The sequence below is a fragment of the Notamacropus eugenii genome, chromosome 6, assembly GCF_028372415.1.
Source record: "Notamacropus eugenii isolate mMacEug1 chromosome 6, mMacEug1.pri_v2, whole genome shotgun sequence".
NCBI lineage: Eukaryota > Metazoa > Chordata > Mammalia > Diprotodontia > Macropodidae > Notamacropus > Notamacropus eugenii.
In genome coordinates this window covers 60,507,825-60,531,410 of record NC_092877.1, presented here as the reverse complement: position 1 = coordinate 60,531,410, position 23,586 = coordinate 60,507,825, and the positions used below count along the sequence as shown (strand labels likewise).

The 23,586-nt window shown below is 37.0% G+C and overlaps 1 protein-coding gene across 4 annotated transcripts in view; it reads right to left on the bottom strand.

Annotated features, from left to right (window-relative positions):
• EVC2 (EvC ciliary complex subunit 2) overlaps positions 1–23,586 on the bottom strand; it is a 188,432-nt gene that overhangs the window by 112,980 nt on the left and 51,866 nt on the right. For 3 of the 4 annotated variants that reach the window (XM_072620198.1, XM_072620200.1, XM_072620201.1), the window contains 2 exons: positions 22,829–22,963; positions 17,315–17,463 (listed from right to left, as the gene is read on the bottom strand). In XM_072620198.1, the coding sequence (XP_072476299.1) occupies positions 17,315–17,463; positions 22,829–22,963 (284 nt within the window). The remainder of the gene's footprint in view (positions 1–17,314; positions 17,464–22,828; positions 22,964–23,586) is intronic. The other variant, XM_072620199.1, reaches the window with a different exon arrangement.

Sequence of the window (23,586 nt, the reverse complement as noted above, 5' to 3'; positions counted from 1 at the left end):
TGAATTATACTTACTTCTGGAGTTGCTGTCCAATTCAAAGAAACCCATTTTCTAAAGGAAGGGGAATCAATAAGATAATCAATGACTAAGGTAATTTTTCCCCACATACACAATTATCCAAAAAATATCCATTACTTTAGATGCTCATTGTTGTTTCTCAATATTTCGGGAGGTGATGAGGGAAGAGGAAAAGCCTTTGTTAACTGCATACTGCGTGCCAAACATTTTACAAATATTGTCTTATTAGATTCTCACAACAACTCTGTAAGGGAGGAGCTATTATTATCCTCCATATTACAGTTGAAGAAACTAAGGGAGGCAGATATTAAGTGACTTGTCTGGAGCAACACAACTAGTAAGTGAAACCAGGTTGTCCAGGATCTAGGCATGGTGCTCTACCCACCTTGACACCTAGCTGTCTCATAGTACTTGCAATTCACAATTTGGCTACATTAAAAAAAATTTCCTAAGTAAAATAGTTTAAAGATAGGCCAAATTTACCTGTTACACATTTGTCATAATTGACTTTTTTCCCTTAAAAAGCTTCATTTTTCAAAATTCAAATTGATCACTAGTCTTTATAAGTGTGTAAAATACACACTTATGAAGAAAGGTGTGCTATGTTCAATAGAGTTCTGTGTTTGCATTTGGTGTTTACTGTTCCAACTCTCACTTGGTTACTTAAATTAGCTCAGTTTCCTTCTTTTTAAAAACTAATAGATATGTAAGGTCCCTTCTATTTATTTTCTCTTTTTTTTCTTTTTTTGGCAAGACAACTGGAATGAAGAGACTTGCTCAGAGTCACATAGCTAGTAAGTGAAAAGTGTCTGAGGCCCATCTATGACTTAATCCTTTATTCACTTTAGAATGAACATCTATGCCTATACTTTCTATGCCTAGTTTTCATATCACAGAATTAAAAACTTCAAATTCATAGATTTAAATTCATATCATTGTGAGGAACCTCAGAGGTGAGCTAATCCAACCCATACCAGAACAGCAAAGCCCTTTACAATGTCCTAACAAGAATCGTGGTGACTTCATGAAAAATTCCACTAAAGGGAACTCACTGTCTGTCTTTACTTTTGGATAAATCTAATTCTTAAGAAATTTTTCCTACATTAATCTAAAGCCACTTCAGTCATGTTTGATTCCTCATGACCCTGCTTTGGATTTTCTTGGCAGAGCTACTAGAGTGGTTCACTATTTCCCCTTCTCCAGCTCATTTTACAGATGAGGAAACTGAAGCAAACAGAGGTTGAAGTAACTTGCCCAGGGTCATACAGTCAGCATTTGAATTCAGGTCTTCCTGATTCCAGGCCCAGTGCTCCATCTACGGGCACGACCTAGCTGACCCAATCCAAATCTACCTCTTTATAACTTCTGAGTTGAAGACTCAGTGACCAAGCAAAACAAGTCTCCTCTGATAAGAGGATCTCCTCCGATAAGAGAGCCCTTCAAATACTTAAGACAGCTTATCTCATTACTCATATGCTCCTGACCTTCTCTTTGTCTGGCTTCCCCAGGTCTATCTGTCATCCTGGCTGACCTAAGGATCCTTTCCAGTTTATCACTACCTTTTCTAAAATTTGGATCTCCAAACTGAACACTTTCATTTTGATCTAATTGAGTCAGAGGTCAGTTGGACCTTTCACCTGTCCAGACTGAGATGCTCTCTTAACGTAGGCAAAAACCAAACCAACTTTTGGGGATGCCATATCATACAGTTTGTTCATTGAGCAAAACCCTATAGATCTTTTTTTTCAGATGAACTGCTCTTTAGCCATACCTCCCCTATTCTGTATTTGTGCTCTTTGTTTTTGTTTTTTTTTTTAACCCAAGGGTAAGATTTTTTTTTTATATGTGTCCCTATTAAATTCACAGATTCAGCACAAGCTCTTGTGATCTTTTTGCAGGACTCTGGTTCTGTCATTCATTGTGTTAGTTACCTCTCCAAGTATCATGCCATCTGAAAATCTGATAAACTTTTATCCCAGCCAATGACATGATTTTTTTAAAAAATCTGTGATTTTGTCAGCATGGATAACTCCCTGTATGGGAGCTCGGCTCTCCAATACAAATTTCAACCTATGAATGACTTAGTAGGTAAATCTTAGGAAATAGTTTTGAGACTCTGAGGGGTTAACTAATTTGCTTATAGTCACAAATCTAGAGTCAGAGGTAGTATCTGAACCCAGACTTTACTAACTTCAAGTCCAGTACTTTGTATACTATATCGTACTACCTCCCAAATAACTGATTAAAATATTAAATGATACAGGACCAAGAACAATCCCCTTGGACAATCTACAGGGACCAGCTTCTAATTAAAATCAGGAAATAAATCTAGTTTTGAAATCTTTGAAAGTTTGTGATATATCTCAGAGGGAAAAAAATGTTGCTCTGGAGTGGATAACTAGTATCACTGGAGAGAATTGTGTATTTCATGGAATCAAAGTTGGAAAGAAAGTTAAAGGTCACCTAATCATACCTCTTACCTTTTTAACCAGTGAAAGAATCCATCCAATAACATACTTGACAAGATGGAGATCCAATTTCTGAATTCCTTTATTGACAAAGAACTCTACTTTTAGTCAGCTATTCCATTTTTGGACACTCTCACCTACTAGAAAATTATTCCACTGCCCATTATTTTATCCTAAAATTTTAAAAGCTTGCAGATGTTACCATGGAAACACTTCTAGCAACCTCTGAACAACTGTGAAGAATGGAAAAGATCCTAAAGTATTAGAATTAGGTAGATGTATCAATTTTCCAAAAGGATCTTTAAAAAGTTAGATCTTAGAAAGTAGGGACTAGATTGATGCCCAGATCTGCCAATTTCTAAGCTCCCTGACCCTAGGGAAGCCACACTATAACTCCTAGACTTAGTTTCTTCATCTCTAAAATGAGGGTAAAAATACTTTCATTGCCTACCTCACACCGTTGTTATGAAGAAAGCATTTTATAAACTTTAAAGCACCACAGAAACATCATCTATTATTAGTCTTATTTAGCAATACTGTCATTTTACTTGGTTGATCATTTATCTTCTGAGATTCATGCAGAGGCAGAAGTAAAATGTTGCCTTTACCACATGTTTAACCTTCACCACACTCATGTATATTTAATGCTACCTGCCAGCAAAAATTCTGATTTCACGCTCCAGTCACTCTCTACTGAATCATCTTAACAGTGTCCCACCTGCACCTCTCCTGTTCAGAGCCAACGATCAAAATTCCAATCAGTGAACACCAATCACCTCATCAGCAATTCCTTTGTTATCCCTACGCTGAGTTGAAATTGCAAAATTTAAGTCTGTTTTATTCCTACCAACTTTAATTTATGCAAAGTTCCAAGTTTTCCCCTTGAATTTCATATCTAGTATTAGTCACAATATTGATTTCTGTCTCTATCTAGAGGCACTTCTCTTAGGGGATGGGGCAGAAAGATGTGTGGTCCATACATACTCAGTTCTTATGAATTCATTGTTTTTTCCATTGTCCCATGTAAATGAACAACTTTATTTCTTAACATATTCAATAACTGGACTTAGAAAAAAAGTCTAACCTCTTAGTATACACAAAGAAAAAACCAGGCATTCTCACAAAACAGGCTAATTTCACATACTCCAAAATCAGCTTTTCATCTCAACTGTACTTAAAATCTGTGCCTTGAATAAAGTAGCAGCCAACAGAAACCTGCAAAGAATCACATCCATAAGGAACTGTGCTCTTTCTGTGTCTGAATGATACTTTGCATAGCAGGGATGCCTAGAGGAGGACATAGATTGGGTGGAGTCGGATACTGGGACAAGCCTGGGTGCAGGAAGTAAGGAGAAGTGCAAGTCATTGGATTTATAAGTGTAGTTTTGCTGTCTATGGTACTGACGCAAAATTTCTACGTAACTGGACAAATTAATCCCTCTCTCTAGACCTAGAATATTTTTTTCTCCCTTTCTTTCTGCTCCCCAGACATGTGATGTCATCAACATAGGAAGCTATTAGTGAGCAAACTCCCTCTATCAATGCAGATCAGCAATTGTTCTGAACTCTATAGCCTTAGCGAGTTGCCTGGCAGGCTGAGAGATTACGACATTCTCACAACCACACAGCAAGTATGGGTAAGAGGCAGGATTTGAACCTGGATTTTCCTAACTCTGGAGCCATGCGGTCTATCAGAGTTCAGTTTTGTTTTGTTTTAATATGGAAAATGAGGAACTATTTCTAGATTCTAGAATCTCTAAGGTCACTTAAAGCTCTAATATCCTATGTTCTGTATAAGATTCCATCTAGTTCTAACACTGTGATTCTCTGATATCCATTCTACTGCTTTCAACTGCTCATCCTGGGAATTACACCTCGACAAATATTTATGAAACAGATAAGAGATCTCTCTGACCGGTGCCTTGCACCTAACTGGGTCCCAATAAACACTGACTGAAGAAATGATGGGAACAAGTCTTACGTTTAAGTACTTTAAGAACACATAGGTAAAAATTCCACACACCGCACAGCTAGACAAATCATCATCAACCTGAGTAAAATGTAAATAAATAAGACAGATTTCAAAGCCATTATTTGCCTTCAAATCTGCTGTAAATCTGAGAATGTTAAGGAATGTAAAATAAATGAGCAGAACATATTTCAAAATGGAAATAGTTGTTTCTGAAAAGACATTTAACTCACAATTCATTGCCTATCTAGAGAGGACAAAAGGTATAAGGAAGGCCTTGGGTCCAAGAGCTCATGCCATGAAGGAGAGTTGAAGGAAAAAGGTATATTTAGCCTGGAGAAGAGAAAGCTGAGGAGAAATGAAGGGTTAGTTAGAAGGTTGGAACTCTAAGTATTTCAAAGGTTATTAAGTGCAAAAAGGATTAGAGATGTTCTGTTTGCCGCAAGAAGGCATAATCAAGAGCAATATATGGGAGTTTTTGTTATTCAGTTGTTTCAGTCATGCTTCATGATCCCATTTGGGGATTTTTTGGGAAAGATACTGGAGTGGTCTGCCATTTTCTTCTCCAGCTCATTTTACAGATGAGGAAACTGAAGCAAACAGGGTTAAAGGACTTACCTAGGATCACACGGCTAATAAATGTTTGGTACTCTATCCACCATGTCATCTACTTGCCCAAGGTAAGGGGTTACAGTGAAGCAAATTCAAGAACGAAGTAAAAATCTTCCTAGTAATTATAGCTGCTCCAAAATAGATCAAGTTGCATAGAGAGGTAGTGAGTTTCTCATCCTTGGAGGCATCCAATTGAAGGGTGAAAAATCCACTTGTCAGCTATATTATAGTGGAGATTCTTTTGGGGTATAAGTTGGACTAAAGGGACACTGAATTACTCATCTACTCTAAAATTCTATGATTCTGCAGTAACTGCTAACTTTTTCATTGAGTTCCACACATACTAACAACTGTTACAAAAATAAATTAAAAATGTCTAAGGGGAACCAATCATTTAGAAATGGTTCTTTTTTTTTATAAGAACACAAGAAACAGATATTCAATCCATTGGAACATCTTGAGAGAATAGATTTTATTCAGATGATATTCTATATTAGGAATTTTAAGGAAACAGGAAATTGACATCAGTGTTTGTGTTTGAGGAGAAATCTTCCCTCTGAAATTTTTTTTCAGAAAGTCCATCTTTAATAAGGTTCGAATTAGTTCCATAAAGTCCTGCATTTGGACTAAAAAAATCAACTGTGAAGGTCCAGAATTGAGTCAGTATGACTGTTCACATGAAAAAGGACCTCAGAGACTTAGTGATAGAGGGTTCAACATAATCCAAAAGGGATATGGCCATTCAAGATGCCACTGCCATCTTAGGACAACCTGAATTCAAATTCTGTCTTAGACACTTAACTAATAGTGTGACCCTGGTCAACTCACTTAATTCTCCTGTTCCTCAGTTTTCTCATCTACAAAGTGGGAGAAGGAGAAAGGATTTGATCACCTCTAATAACTCTTCTAGACACAAAACTCTGATCCTCTGCAGTACTTCCAAATGAAAGTGAAGAAGTAAGAGAGAGTGCTAGAGACCAGGACATAGGAGGATCAGTTGAAGGAACTGCAAATGTTAGCCTTATAAAAAGAATTCTTAAGGGAAACACAATCACTTTTAAAAAGTATTTTATGAACTACCATGTAGGATAGGGGTTAAACTTTTTTTTTTTATTTTTGCTTGAGTCTGAAATGAAGAAATAGTAGCAGTGGGCAGCAATTAGAGGCAGTCATGTTTAGACTTTACAAATGAAAACAAAAAACCAATCTTGATACTTTCTTTAGAAAATGGAATGATTTGCTTTAGAAGGCATTCAGTTCTTACTAGAGAGCTTTGGAGTTCAAGCCTTCCTTAAAACCCTTCTACATCAATGGAAAACCTGCCAGATTCAGAGGCTGGATGGGGACTTTTTGGGGATACTATAGAGGAGGATTCTTGGTCAAATATAGACTGGACCAGATGACCTCTGAGTTCCCTCCCAACTGAGATTCTATGAGTGAATAAGGAATTCTTTCTTTCTTTTTATTTTAGTTTTCAACATTCACTTTCATTAAGATTTTGAATTCCAAAATTTTCCCCATACATCCCCTCTCCCTGCCCTAAGACAGCATGTGACTTGATATAGGTTATATGTCTACAATTATATGAAACATATTTCTGTATTCTTGTAAAGAAGAATCAGAACCAAAGGGGAAAAAAACAAGAAAGAGAAAATAGTATGCTTCTATCTGCATTCAGAATCTGTAGTTCTTTCTCTTGATTTGGATAGCATTTTCCATGGTGACTTTTTTGAATTGTCTTAGATTATTAGGAATGATTTCTTGTCCAAAAGTGGAATGAGAGTCCTCTAGGAGCTAGTGATTTTCCCGTTCAAGGAGTTCTTCAGCTGGCGGCTATATGATCAGTTGTCTTTTGGGTATACGTAGAATGAATTCCCATTTCAAGTAATGGTAGGACTAGGTGACATCAAAGATGTCTTCCAATTTTGAAACCGTAATATACTAATAAGGTAGCTTAGCTAGCAGAAGGCATCTAAGGAAGAGAAATTCCAACGAAAAAGTAACTCTTGCTGGGTCCTCTAATAGACTTGAATCTGTTAAATTCCTTCTCTTTCTGCTCCAATACCTCGATGGTTTAAGGTATTTTAGATCACATAAAAGTACTATTTCATGGAGTAGGTCATAATAACATAAAGTTAATTTACCTATTACTAAATCATAAGTTCAAGAAAGGAAACTAACTGGGAGGCAGCAAGGCAAAAAAGAATATTTTGGACTTAGTTAAGAAGATTCAGGTTCAAATCTAGGCTCTGATGCTACATCAAGCAAACGATTTAAGATTCTCTGAGCTTCAGTCCTCTCATATGTAAAATGTGGAGAATATATTGCAAATATCAAGTGAGAGTAGTCATGTAAAGAATATTAAAATTCAAAGTGCTATGGAAATGATTTATCAAGTCATAAAATTTTGAGGTTCTAGACTTAACTGTCTCACATGGTTCTCAACCTTTTCGAATCTTTGTTGCCAAAGCAGGTATATACAAATTCTCAAAGCTATGTTTCTTTGGAGTAGAGATGGAAACTCCTTCCACAAATGAAAATCACAGCTTTGGTATGAACTTAGTGCATGAATCCTAGGGAATTGCCTGAAACATATACTGTTCAGTCATTCATTCCAACAACGTTTCCATCTCCAGTGACTTAATGGAACATGAGACAGTGAGAACTCAACTATGAGTTGGCCAACTTAAGTATTAGTTCTGACTATTGCTATTAGTGTAGCCATATGATGTTAGATGTATTATGTCCCTTCTCTGGGTCTCAGCTTTCTTATCTATGAAACAAGAGAGTTTAACAAAATGTTCTATAACACTCCAGTTCTAACACAATTTCCATGGTATCTGACATTCTCTGGGATCTGACTCTTACTAAGTGTGTAAGCATGGGCAAGATAGTCTACTACTCTGAGCCTTGTTTTCCTATTGATGCTTGTACTGCTTACTTCATGGACTGTTATGAGAAAACACTTTGCATGTGAAGTATTCCAGAAATGGAAGTAATTATTATTCTTTGTCCTGTGTACCTGGATTTTGATATTTTCAGAGCTAGGCAAAAAGGGAAAGCTGAGGAAACAAAAAATTAGACTATGAAACAGAAGTTCAGAGAAGAATGTGTCCCAAATTCCACAGGTAGTTAGTGGCAGAACTATAAGGAGAACCAAGGTATCCTGATGACAGTAATGGTGTTCTTTTTTTTGTCTCACATTTAATAGCTCTGCTTACACAGACTGCTTGGGACCAACCATCTGTCTAAGCATCAGCTGAATTACAGAACAGGATACTCTTAAAATAGCAAGATTGGCATAAGCAATAGGCAGACATCCTAGCTGCATGGCACATATACATCACACCATCAGGAGGTCAACCCTGAAAAAGCAAGGGAGACAATTCATAAGCTAAGAATGAGACAGATTGTGGTGGCTAGAGAGGGACAAACAACTCAGTAATTTCTCTATGTATAATAAAATCAGCTATCAAAGTATCTCAGGAGTAATGTGACTCCAAAGACTTCTGGGAATATTAACATCCATCCAATGTCCAAGGTTTATTGGACATTTTTATTTAGCTGTGGTCACAAACAAGGGCTTTATTGGGTGGTAAAAGAATCTGAAACAAAATCAATGCATCCACACCAAGGAATAAAGGCTGTAAAAGCTGGTGACAAAGAAGAGAGGCCACTGTTTTGTTTTCAGAGTCATCTGAAGGATAAAGGGAATGTCCCAGAAAGAGTTCCCATACTGAGACTAGAAGAGCTGGGTTCATACACTTAATACTCAGTTTAAGTCAAGGAAATTCACTTCACTTTTCCAGGACTCAGCTTCCTTACTTGTAATGCATCAAGAACAAAATAATCACTATTTCCCAGTTTCAGTGAGCAAAGTGCTGTGTTAATTATAACATGCTACAAAAATGTGAGTTAATATTATTATCAGTATTATATTATATATACGTTATATATTATATATAAATATATATTATATATATCATTATTATAGACTACAATTTTGATGATGTCAAGAATTTTAGAAGAAAAACCGTGTGTTTCAAGGTTGGAGGGGACCTTAGAGATTATATAAAGCCCATTATTTTACAGATTAGGAACCTCAAGGCCAGAGATTTCCAGTGACTTGCCCCAGGTCACCTAGTTGGTTAGTGGCAAATCTGGACCTGAAACCCACACTTTCCAAATTTCTCTCCAAAACTCATTCTACTACACCACTGAATCTGTATCTTCAATGATTCTCTCATCCAACAAGGTAAGACTTAGAAAACACATTGTCCAAACTGGCATGAGGCAGTTTTGGATCAGAGAAACAAATTAGAAACTTCCATTGAGTGATATCGCCGCTGATATATGGCATCTTCTTCCATGAGCTCCTCACTAGATAGGAAGAATTAATGGACACTCCACCTCCAAGTCCCAGCTGAATACATTTTCTCCTTTTGCAAGTCTTCCTAGCACACTTTGACTCTCTCCTTTGTCTCCACAACACTCTGATGTACTTCATATCTAAATGATTTGTAAATATGTTGTATTCTCTGCCACCCTTGTCAAGCAGACCATAACTTCTTTAAGGGTATGGGATCTTCTGCATTTCTAGCCCTATCATAATGACTTACACATGGTAAGTGCTTAAAAAATGCTTGCTAAACTTAAATGAACTAGCTCTGTGAACTTATACAAGTCACTTAACTCCTCTGAACCTCAGTTTCCTCTTCTGTAAAATAAGGTGGTTGAGTTTGATAGTCTCTAAGATCCCTTCCACCTCTCAAAGTATGATTTTATGATATTCTTGTAGAACAGGCTGGCCTTTCTCTTCCTCTTGGGGAAACCTACTTGATGAAGCAGGATAAGTTCAGATGAGCACATATGGAAAGAAACTAGGTATTGATAAGGCTGAGCCTGCTCAAGCCAATCCCATGCTTCTATGAGCCAGTCTTTGCATGAATCCATTCCCATGGCCAGTGCTGGTGATAAAGGTGGGCTGCTTTATTTTTATTTGTTTTATCTAAGCATTAGTTATTCAATACTCCTAGCTGCCTCATGCATGAGGTAAGCTACTAGGTAAACAGAGCCAATCAGTGACAGTCCTCCATTGCCACAAAACTCCTCTTGCTAGCACCATTTTAGACTCTCCTTTAGCCTACAGAATATCTAAGAGACCATAAAGGCAAAAAACGAAACTAAAACGAGACAAAACAAAACAAAACAAAAAAACCCACCAGCAGGAACTCCATAGAAATAACCATAAATTGGGTGCGATAATTCTTGGTCTACCCATACAACACCCCTTCTCTCTAGAACTTACAATCTTTTAATTCCTAGCAAGGAAACCTTGGTCAGACTATAACAATGAGCTTAGAAATACAGAATTACGTGCTCTTGAATATGGTTGCTGTGGCCAAAGGAGACTTAGCGTTTCCTTTGGTTTATGTAATTTGCTTCCTTCAGTTTTCTGCTCACATTCTAGCTCTATGACTGTGTGCAGGACACAATCTCCCTGGGGTATGTCAGCCTGTCTTAAAAAGGAGCAAGGACATTTTCTTCTTCCATTTCAGTGCTCTCTGCAATGGACCATACTGCCACCCAAGTCTCTTGACTCCTGGTCTAATTTTGTTTCCACAATACCCTCTAAAAACTTGTTAGAAGTGGGTAGGCTGGGGGAAGGGCAGCTTCTAGAGAAGGAAATGGCAAAACGCTGCCATTTCTTTGCCAAGAAAACTTCAAATGGGGTCATGAAGAGTCAGACCCGACTGAAACAACTCACCAACAAAAGAGTAGGGGACTAAACATATCATCTGTCAAAATCAGCGAGCATTTATTAAGTTTCTCTTAGAGACTAGGAATAAAAAGACAAAAGTCAGAGTACTCATTCTTACAGAGATTTCATTCAAACAGAAGAGACATGTAGGTCATCAACAAAACAGGTTACTAAGCCTTCTATTTCATCATGAAACTCATAAGCAAGAGACGCTATCCAGGAGAGGATTTTACAACTAAGGTGAATTATTCTTTATTAGAAAGTTTGCTCTGAGTAGTTGAAAGCTGATTCTAATTTTTCAGTCACATATTAAGTCATTTATATTCTGAATGGTATTTTATCTCTTGCTGCCAGTAAGCATTACAAGAAATGAAAAACTGGAAAATCAGAGTTAATTAAGAGTTTAAGACTACAAAGAAATTCTCACATCTCCAATACTCAGAGGCCTAAGATCATGATGTTAAGATTTCCAATCAAATGATGGAACTATACTTCTGGATGACAGGCAATTTTTTACAAATAAGACTGAAAAAGTTGGTAGAATCTCTTTGGAGATAGCTTTTTAATGTGTGAGGATAATTTTAAAAAACAATATTTTTATTATATTCATATACTCAAACCTGCCTGTTCTAGTTCCTGTTGATTCTTTCCAGTAACGTAGAAATAGAGACAAATTTATACTTGTCTTTCCAACAGAATAAAACCAGGAAAAGAGCTACTTTTGGCTTTTTTGGTCTTGGAGTAGAAAAGTTAAAGGAACTGAAACCAAAATACTTGAGTTTGAATTCCTAGCTTTGCCTTGCTACATAAAATTAAGCAAATTACTTTTCTTACTGCATCTGTTCCCTCATCTGTGAAATGGAAGCACAAATACTTGTATTAGTCGCTACACAAAATTGTTGCAAGGATCCAATTGTCTTCACACATGAAGAATTTTATGACTCTAGAGTAGTATATAAGTGAATTACTATCATGGTCATTTCATGGCTGAGTTAGGCAGCACAGTAAAGGATTTGAACTCAGGAAGACTTGGGTTCAAACCCTGCTTCAAATACTTACTAGCTATGTGATCCTAGATGAGTCACTTGGTGTCTCCATACTTCAGTGTTCTCCTCTGTAAAATGGAAATGATAGTAGCACCTACCTCATAGGGTCATCGTGAGGATTAAGTGAATTAACATATGTTAAACTTAAAGTGATACATAAACCTTAAAGTGATACATAAATACGAGCTACTACTACTATTATTATTATCATTTCTCCTTTCTGAAATTATCTCCCTTTCTGTAATATTGGTCCAAATATAGGCAATGTTTTACCTAAAAATATAAATGTTTCAGAAAGAGGGGGGCAGAGCCAAGGTGGCAGAGTGGAAAGAGGGACCTGTAGAAGCTCCCCTACATAGCCCACAAAATACCTGTAAAAAATGACTCTAAACAAATTCTAGAGCAGCAGAAACCACAAAATGACAGTGAAAGAGATTTGCAGCCCAAGAGAGACTGGAAGGCTGACAGGAAAGGTCTATTGCACTGACTGCGGAGCAGAGTGCAGCCCAGCATGGGCTGCGGCACAGGGAGAGACATGCCCCAGAACAGGCTTCAGGGAGCCATCTGCAGCAGCTGCAGTCCCCAGACTGCCCAACCCACAAATGCCACAGACAGCTTCAAAGGTCAGTAGGAGGGCTCCTTCACAAAGGGAATGCAGTCTGGGCCGCTGGCAGTAGCCACTGCAGCAGCAGCATACATTTTTGGAGCTCTCTGTTTAAAGCCCCTGGGGGAACTGGGTTGCTGATCTGAATCTCAGGCCTGAGCCAGGCCTAGGGTGAGGAGGAGTGGAGCACTGGCCTCATGGAGCTATAGACAGTTGTAGAGAGGGAATTCTACTTCCAGATTCTGGGCAGAAAAGTTTTTGGTTGCTCTCAGACCAGTGAGCAGACCAGGAGAAGAGTAAACTCCTCTTCCTTGATTGTGCCACCTTAGAGGAACTGAGAACTTACAGGTCCCCAGAGTATACCCTCCTCTTGACAAAGGACTCAAAAGTCAAGTAACTGACTGGGAAAATGCCCAAAAAGGGGGAAAAAAAATAAGACCATACAAGGTGACTTTCTTGGTGAACAAGCATTTTCTTCCATCCTTTTGGATGAGGAAGAACAATGCATACCACCAGAGGAAATCAAGGCTTCTGCATCCAAAACCTCCAAAATAAATATGCAATGGTCTCAGGTCATGGAAGAGCTCAAAAATGATTTTGAAAATCAAGTAAGAGAGGCGGAGGAAAACCTGGGAAGGGAAATGAGAACGATGCAAGAAAACCATGACAAGCAAGTCAACAGCTTGCTAAAGGAGACTCAAAAAATGCTGAAGAAATTAACACCTTAAAAAATAGACGAATTCAAATGGCAAAAGAGGCCCAAAAAGCCAATGAGGAGAAGAATGCCTTAAAGAGCAGAATTAGCCAAATGGAAAAGGAGGTTGAAAAGCTCACTAAAGGAAATAATTCTTTAAAAATTAGAATGGAACAGATTGAAGGTAATGACTTTATGAGAAACCAAGAAATTACAAAACAAAACCAAAAGAATGAAAAAATAGAAGATAATGTGAAATATCTCATTGGAAAAACAAGTGACCTGGAAAATAGATCCAGGAGAGACAATTTAAAAATTATGGGACTACCTGGAAGCCATGATCAAAAACAGAGCCTAGACATCATCATCTTTCATGAAATTATCAAGGAAAACTGCTCTGATATTCTAGAACCAGAGGGTAAAATAAATATTGAAAGAATCCACTGATTACCTCCTGAAAGAGCCTAGACATCATCTTTCATGAAATTATCAAGGAAAACTGCCAAAATAACATTTTTAAATGCATAAAATTAAATACACAAGATAACAAAGGAAAACCATTATTGAAATACAGTAATCAAAATATTTTTTAAAAATATTTTTAAAATTTCATATTGATGGACCCCTTGGGTTTCATGGGCTCCAGGTTAATACAGAGGAATATTATAATAGAGGAATAATATAGAAGAAGTCCATTCTAGAGGGGTACATAATTTTCAATGGTTTGTAACTGATTTATAAGATACTTCAAAAAGAGAAGGGAGAATTACAAAAGAATAGACTAATAAAAAGTTATCAATAACTACTAAGCTATTATCCAAGAACCTACCAGAAATGAAAAAGGGAATAGGAATTTCATTGGTATGAGGGTTTCCATACGAAGAAAATGCTTATGCTGATATAGAGACATAATATATTCAAGAATTCACTGACTAGTGATGTCACACAAAACACAGATATACACACAAACACACACACACACAAAAGAAAAGATGCCTATTTGGCAAAAGTATTCACCACTGTCATGGAGGCTATGTCAAAAACATACAAAAGATTTCCTAATAACATAGAGGTTCTCGAGTTGTTCTGGTTTGAATATGACGCTGTACTGAGTGCCTCACCCAAGCCCTAGAACACCATCAGAGTACTTCTTTGAGATCTCTGCACAAGTGTAAGAGAGAAGAGTCTAGCAATCCCTACCCACCCTCCTCCACCAAAAATTAAGTAGATAAAGAATGCATAATGCTGAGACAATGATATAAAGTTGGTTAGGAACCAGTTGTATTTTGATGTACATTTAGACAGTTTTATAGCTCTTTCAGTGATCCAAAACTGCCAAGTGTTGTCAAAGCATTTGCCTTTAGCATCAGTACTATCCTAGTTGTGTGTGTATGTGTGTGTGTATGTACATATCCATAGATATGTGTATGTGTGTATAGGTATATATGTGTATGCATGTATAGGTATATATGTATACATGTGTATATTACATGTGTGTGGTTATATATGTACATATGTGTATATTATATGTGTGTATATGTGTATTGTGTATATATTATCTAAATGAAAACCAATGGTGATTGTCATTCATCTGTGTTATCCTATCAACAACTAACAGAACACAAGAAGCAACATCTAAGACTTCATCAAGAATGCAAATATCTAAAAAGGAGATGAGCTGATTATGAAGCAATATAAATAAATGATAAATAAATATTAATATAATAAATATATTAAATAATTAATATAATAAATTATTTTAAGCTATTTTAAAAGTACAAAATATTAAATGGGCTGGAAGAACACCACCAGTGCACTGGATGAATCTTCTAACAATAGTTAACATTTATATCATCCTTTAGTTTGCAAAGTTTTTTAAGTATTTTATACAGATTACTTCATTTGATCCTTATAACAATCTAGTAAAGTAAGTACCTTTAGTATCACTATTACATGGATGGGAAAAGTGAGGCTCATAAGAGTAAATAACTTTTCCAAAGTTATACAGATAGTAAGTGTCTCAGGCAGGATTAAATTTTAATTTTCCCTAACTCCAAATCTGGCACTCTATCCACTACCCCATCTAGAAGAGGTGTATATATAAAAAATGTTAGATAAGAAATAATGAGAAGACTTGCTCCCAATGAGAACGCACAAATAATCTGTGATTGACACTGATAAAGAACCCACACTATTGACATCAGAGATGGTTAAAAATATCAAACCCAATATTTCTATAGCATTGTAGGGGTTTTTAAAGTACTTTCCTCAACCATTCTGTGAAGAAAGCAGTGCAAGTATTGTCATTCCTTCTTTGCAGACAGGGAAACTACAGGTAGAAGCAAGGCATGAACCAAAGTCTTCTGACTCTTTTAAGGTATGGGTTGTTCTACTTGGCTAAGAAGTACCTTCCAACTTGCAAATGCTCTGATTCTGAGGCTACAGGGCCAAAAGGCAACCAAGTTGATATTTCTTGTTGGTATCCCTCCCATCAACAACAATCACAAACCTTTTATGATTTAGTACATGCTTTTTTGAGAGTTGGTGACATGTGAAAAATTCATCATCTAATTTCAATAGGCTGGCTCTTAGCTCATGAATACTTACTTTAATTCATTACTCTTGTCCATGTTAAGAAAAGGTCAGAGAGAGAGAGAAGACCCCCCAGACCCCTATCAGATTTAGAGGTGAAAGGACCTCTGAAACTATCTAATCTAACTTCCTTATTTTACAAATGAGGAAACTGAGACCTAAAGAAATAGACATTTTCCCGATATCACATAGTTATTGAATGTCAGTCATTCCAATAGCTGAGAGCTGAGATTCAGCAATGGAGTAGTTTTAAAGGCAGGAATTGGGAGCCAATTACCCTGCTCACATGTTTACAGGGCATATCTTGCAAAGGTGACCATGAAATCCCATATGCCAAATCTTTTCCCTACTTTCAAGAAAAGATGGCCTTCAGTAACTTAATACTTCTGACATTATGAGAAAGTAATTTGACATCATAAGTAGCTGGTTAACCTTCAACAGTGTCCTGTCCTCAACCACCATCTCCTTCAGCGATGCTTTTATTTGGGGCCCTGATACTGAATCAGCATTTTTTCACTCTGCATTCAGATTTAAATATTAAGCTAACATGAAGGCACATGGATGGATGTCTCCAGAATGACTAATGGGGGGAAAAAAGAAAGCCAAATTACTCCAACACAGCAATGAATTAACATTATCTCATTCCCATGTCTTTGTCTGTTCAGAGTAATAGACACCTTTTACAGGAATCCTAACAGTACTTCTATTGTAATGATTATTTAGTCACAACAAATTCTGTAAAACAGTGGTTACCTCAGGGAAATAAGGATTTCCTTTCTTAGGAAAGTCAAGTTCCTTTCACATCTAGTTTGAATTTTGATTTCTATTTACAAATCACCAGACAACCTTTCCATTTGAAAGCTTCAGCTAAATTACCATTTTCTCAACAAAGTTCTTCTCTTTTCACCAGTTATTATTTCTTCCAGTTACAGCATAAGAACCAATTACGTTTCTGTAGCTCTTTACCATCTTAATGTGCTCTCACAGCCATTATCTTATTTGGTCCTCACAAGACCTTTTTAAAATATGAAGGGTAGGAACTGTTTCCATTTTACTGATAAGGAAACTGAGGCTCCAAAAGGCTCCATGGCTTGATTAAGGTCACATAGTTAGAAGGTGCTGATATTGAGATATGAATGCAGGCTTTCTGACCAGGTTAGTGCCCCTTCTAACCATGCAATGTTGTCTCTTCAAAATTGTATGATACCTCTTGGAAAGTAAGTTGCCCAGGGTCATAGTGATAATAAGTGACACAACTAAGAGTAAAACCTAGTTTCCTGATTCCAGATTAATGTTGAATTGTTCAGGTTCAGGATAAGAAGAATGAAGAGTGAGAAGATGCAGGAAAGTAGATTTTGGTTTGATGTTGCAAAGTTCTACAACTTAGAATAATCCACAAATGTCACAGAGAAAGAGGATGAATTTGTTCTGATTACATTCCTCAGCTGGTCCACTGGGGGTTTGTACAAAGAGTATATGTTCTCACATTAACAAAGGCAGAGAGAAGGAGAAAACTTGGAGGAGGACAAAGCTAGAATATGAATTCTTACTCTTCTAAGTCTTGAACCATGTTCCCAGGCTCTTCAGATGAGAGTATGTCAATGATTTGATCATCAATGGTGAATTCTTCAGTCATCCCATCCACTGAAGTGAACTGTGAGTACTCCAGTTTGCTTTCCTGATGGAGGCCCTGCTGGACCTGCAGAGGAATTTTAGAAAACTTGAGTTATATTGCTATCTAGGAAATGGCAAGATTAGAATAAAGATAAAATAGACAGATCCCAGAAATAACAGATGGAATTATCATTAAACTTCCTTGATTTATAACCAGTCATGGAGTCATAGAATGGTAGAGCCTGGAAGAGGCATCAAAACTTAGCATAAAGAATAATAGCATTAGAAGGGGCCTTAGGCTATAAAGTGTTACAATTGGAAGGGACCACAGAACACCAGCATTAGAGCTGGCTAGATAAAAATGCTAGAGCTAGGGAAAAAGCCTTGGAGAATGTCAGATGTCAGCTCCTCACTTCATAAATTGGCAAACTGAACCCCAGAGGGTTGTCTTATACAAACATAAGGTAAGCAGTATAACCAGGGCAAGTACCTAGGTTTCACAGGATCTTAGCATTTCAACAGACACAGAAGACATGTAGTACAATCCTTAATCAAAAGGTATTTCTACTGAAACACTTGCAGCCAGTGGTCATCCTGCCTCCGCTTGAATATATTCAATTATGGGGAGTTTACTAATTCCCGAGGCAGACTCTTAGACACAGGAACAGTTGTAATAGACAGAAAGATATTTCCTGTATTAAGTCCACATATATATCCACAGCTTCTACCCACTATTTCTAGCCCCTTTCTCCGTGAGCCAGCAAACCCATTCTAGCATATTCCTATATAATAACCCCTCTAATACTTGGAAAAAGCAATCATGTTCCTCCTTAGATCTTAGATCTCCTTAGCTACAATAAAAATATAAACAGTTTATTGAATTGCTCCCTACCCTGCCGTGTGTCAGTATTTCCAGTCTTCTCATGACTCTGTTCACCCTTTTACAGTTACACTCTGGGCTGTCAATGCCCTTCCTAAAATTTGTTACCTACAACTGAATAAAATGCTCATGAGTGTGGCCTTCCCAGGATGGGACAAAGGACTGGACTATAATCACCATTATTCCGGATGTTGTGTCAAAGTCTAAGTTTGCATTAGCATTTTTGGTAGTTGTATCACACTTTTGACTCATGAATCTGGCATTACAAAAATCTTTAGATCTTTTCCACAGGAATCGTTACCTTAATCCAACTAGAGAAGGAAATGGCAAACTACTCCAGTATCTTTGCCAAGAAAACCCCATGGCCAGTACTGGTATGGTCCACAGGAGTCAAACATGAATCAATGACTGAAAAACCACAAAATCACTACTATCTTATAGTTGTGTGGTTGATTTTTTTAAATGACATATAACTTTAAATTGATTCATATTAAATTTCATTTTATTGGATAGAGACTACTGTTCTAACACATCAAGGTATTTTTGAAACCTGTTATCCAACATGTAAAGTTATGCTGCTAGCTTTGTATATTGTGTACAAATATAATAATATGCCTCTATACTTTCATCCAAGTTTAAACACTAGGACCTTTCAGTTTTGGTGCCTAAAGCTGCACTAGCAAGATAGCTGCGAACATTTTTTTCATCTTATTTTGTGCTACATGGAGGGTAAAACTCTCACTTCAATGGAACACCAGCCATGTTTTTCTACATAGTCTTCAGAGTAAGTTAAGCAAAGGCAGGGGAGGCCAATCAAAACATGTATTTTCCCTATATTTTCTAAATTATTACTATGAAAAGAAAGCAAAATATCAAGCTAGAGGAAGATGATTTGACTCTAAGATTAAAAGTTACCATGAATTTTCAAGGCAAAATGTTCAAAGATCTTCAAAATTGGAATCAAATTAACACATTGCTGATTACCTTGCCAAGGCTGTGATCTCCTTCTAAGACATGGAATTAACTCCTGTCGTGGATTTTGCCTGATTTCTTGCCAACTCTAATACATTAATGAGGTCCATGAATATTAAAAGCAATAAGCTAAAGGACAAAAATGAAAGCACGTGGAAGCACATAGTCAATGATAACTTATGTATAGGAGATGAGGTAAAAATTCTCTTTAAGGATATTCCTAACTGGAAAGGGAAGAGGATTGTTCATATACCATTCAATGTCTCTTCAGTTCTATAGCAGTTAAAAAAAAAGCTTGGGGAAATTATGAATAGATGCAGTTTCAATATAGTGGAAAGGGAATAGGGAACTGAAAAGACTTGGAGTCAAGTTTCAGCTTTGTTATTAAGGAGCAATGTGACCTTGGTCAAGTCATTTCTTAAAGTTTCAGCTTCTTCAATTATAAAATAAAGGCTTTGGACTTCATCAGCAGTCTTTAATCTTTAATCTGGGGGCCATGGACACCAAGGGGTCTGTTAGTAGATTTCAGTGGGGGCCACAAACTTGAATGAGAAAAAAATATGACTTGATTTTCACCAACTGAAGTTAACATTTCCTTCAACTATTTTAAAAATTATTCTGAGAAGGGATCCATCCATGACATTAAACTTCCAAAAGGGTCCATGACCCCCCAGAAAGATTAAGAACTCCTGGGTAATATGATGTCCAAGTTAACTCTGACTCCTGAAATATCATGAAATCCAGGATTTATTTCAATGACTGATTTGGGATTTGGTTCAATATATTTGCTTCTTGATCCCCCATCACAGGACATTCACCATAGCAGCTGGATGGTGTAATGGCAGAGTGCTGGTCATGAGTTTGACTCCTTCCTGAGATGTCCACCAACTGTGTGATTGCGGGGATGGCAACAGTGCCTACTTCACATGGGTTGAGGATAAATTTTGTCAAACATTTTGCATGTCTTAAAATGCCACAGGTTTGTTATCAGAATTATTATCATTATTGTGATTCAGACCATTCTAAGCAAGGGTCTTCTATGAGTCACACTGCTTTCTAACAAAGAAAATTATTCTCCCTGTTGATCAATTACAACACACACACACACACACACACACACACACACAAACATAAACTTCTAGAGAGGAAAGTGGTTACCTTCAAAAATTCAAGGTATTATGCTACATAGATAAGCTGTCCCTCACAAGGATCATGAGCATTTAGTTGTCTAATTAATACAGTCCAGATCTCACTCCGTATGCTATCTGTTAGATAAGAAAACTGAGGGTCAAAAACAAAAAATTAAGTGACTTGCCTATGGAGGCAGATAAATAGAGCCATGGAAGAGTTAGGAAGACTTTAGTTAAATATGGTCTCAGACACTTCCTACCTTTGTGACCCTGGCAAGTCAACCCTCTGCCTCAATTTCCTCAGTTGTAAAGTGGACATAATAATAGCACCTACTTCCCAGGGTTATTGAGGGGATAAATGAGCTAAGATTTGTAAATTACTTAGCACAGTGTCTGGCATTTAGTAGATATGTTTAAAAGGAATTTTGGATTTCAGAATTTTATGTGTTTCATTTCTTTTTCTTCCCTCTTTCCCTTCCTTTCTTCTTTCCTTTCCCCCTCCTTCTTCCTTCCTTCATTCCTTTCTTCTATCTTTTTATCCTTCCCTTCCTTCCTTCCTTCCTTCCTTCCTTCCTTCCTTCCTTCCTTCCTTCCTTCCTTCCTTCCTTCCTTCCTTCCTTCCTTCCATCTCCCTTTCTTCCTATGATCACACATCTAGTAATTAATTAGAAGGGTTGAACTGAAAGATTTCTAATGTCCCTCAGGGCTAACACTTCAAGTTCATGTTCTAAGGTTCCTTCCAGCTTAGGCATTCTGTGATTCAATCACATCTTCAATTCATGTGCTTCTTTCTCCAAGCAAGGAGTGAAATTTGTCTTAACCTTGACTCAGGAACAAAATATGCTACTTAAGCTTCCTGAATGGAAATTGACTCTTTGTCTCTTTCATCTGATCATGGAACTCTTCTCTCTGGTTCTTTTTCACTACATTTTTTTTCATTTCTCTTCTATCATTCAAATACACCAAATTCTGAAATCTAAAATTCCTCTTTTAAAATCTTTCAGAATAACTAGAGGAGTTAATAGCTCTTACCTTCATTCTCATTTACTGACCATTTACTATGTACAAGATCCTATGTCAGAGACCAAAGAGATTACTGAGATGCATAAATTGTGATTTTTGTCCATATGAGGCTTATAACTATGTGGTTTGGTTAAGGTAAGGACATGGTCAATCTTAATATAAAGTATTATTTGTGTGGCAGGAATGAATTATAATGTCACCTGCCTTATCTCACAAGAGAAAGCCCTTGGTTTAGAGGGAGGGGACTTGGTTTCAAGTCCTCAATCTCTTCTTACTAAATATAGAATCTTAGACAAATCTCTTCTGTTCTCGAGGCCTCAAGTTTCCTCTGCTTATAAAACAAAGAGGCTAGATTATCTGATCTCTAAGTCTCCTTCGAGGTCTAAATTTATGATCCTAAAAATGTTATAAACTAAGTGTTTATACAAATATAGCATGACATTATTCTTTACCTCTCAACGTATTCTTTATATCTTTTATACATTCAACCATAAAAGTTTTTCTTTAGATTATCTATACCTGGATAGGAACAATGTCTTTTTTTGTATAATATATTGTTCAATGACACTGAAAAATGGAAGCTTAGTAAGGGATTTCTGAGATTGCTCATGCATTATTCATCTCATACAATGATCGTTACTTCAATAGTATCAGTAATAACGAACTGACTGTGTTTTAGGAAGACTGGTTTTAGCTGCATGTAAAGGAATAACTTCCAAATGGCAGCAACCTGTCAGTAATGGAATACGCTGCTTCATGGAATAATACCTCTGAAGATATTAAAATATGATCACTTATTAAACACCTATTGTGTGCAGAGGATAGAGAAAGGTACTTTGAGAGACATAAAGTATACTTAAGTCACAGTCCCTGCCCCATGGACCTTATAGAGAAAGACAGATATATGGTGCAAGCACATTAGCCACAATACACAACATTCCGAGAAAAGTTCAGTACAGAAATACAAAAGAACATGATATGTGAGGTCTGAGGATAAAAGTCATTACTCTGTGGGGAGAAGGAAGGATCAGGCAAAGCTTTATAGTGACAATCAAAATGGAATTTAAAAGATGAGGAAGAATTAAACAGGAAGAGATGGCAAGAAATAAGATAAATAACGTTCCAGACCTATGGACAGCATGAACAAAGACCCAGAGACGGGAGCGTGTATAGGACATTTGGGATGCCAGAGCCAAGAATGTGTGAAGGATGACTTACCTTCTGAGAGCCAGCCCTGTCAAGAGATCGAACGCTTGTATTGTGGGTTGTACTAAATGACCTCTCTAAGGTCCCTTCTACTTCTGTGATTCTAACAGTCTGTGATCTTGGTTATGATTATTTGTTACCCAGCTACAGGTTCAACCTACCTCACAAAGCACAGCAGCATATTTTATAGCTAAACACCAATAATATCAGCATAGGAGGAAACCCATGTGATTACTCACCCGATTTTTATTACAGATGTTCCATTTGAAACATAGGAACTGAGACATAACTAAAAATATGACACAGGTAAGTACTAGAGAGACTAGAAATGCAATGAAAAATCCTGCTGCATGGGCACCATGGTTTGGTGAAATCTATGAGAAAATGAAAAAAAAAAACACATTTAGAGATTATCTCTAAAATAAACTACAGTTTATCCAAAAAAAGAAAAAAAGATCCATGGGTTTTAGCAGACTGTAAGCTAAGGATGAGGCAATATATGTGATATCCTGAAAAGTAATGTGATCATAGAACTATAGGAAGACTTGTAGTTTCCATGAACAAGGAGATGGTCTGTTTGTTCTCTATCCTGGTCAATCAGAAATGTCGGGAATATTGTGAAGAGGAAGCTTTGGGTTAGCGGGTACAGTATCAGACATGGCATCAGAAATGGCTTTGAACCTCACCCTAGACAGTATTTCCATGACCCTGGTCAGGTAAATCAACCTCTACTGGGTCTGTTACCTCAACTCTAAGATAAGGTGATTTGACTCAGTGACTCAACTAAGTATTCTTCTAGCTCAGCTCTGAATGTGTATTCCATAATCCTATATGTTAGTCCTGTTCAAATATTGTAGAGTTGCTATGCAGAAGACTGAAACTTTGTCATTTGGTCCCAGAGGATAGAACGCTCAGCAATAGTCAGAAGTTGCAAAGAAGGGAATGCAAGTTTGAGGTAAGGGAGAAAAAAAACATAAAGAAAACGATACAACAACTG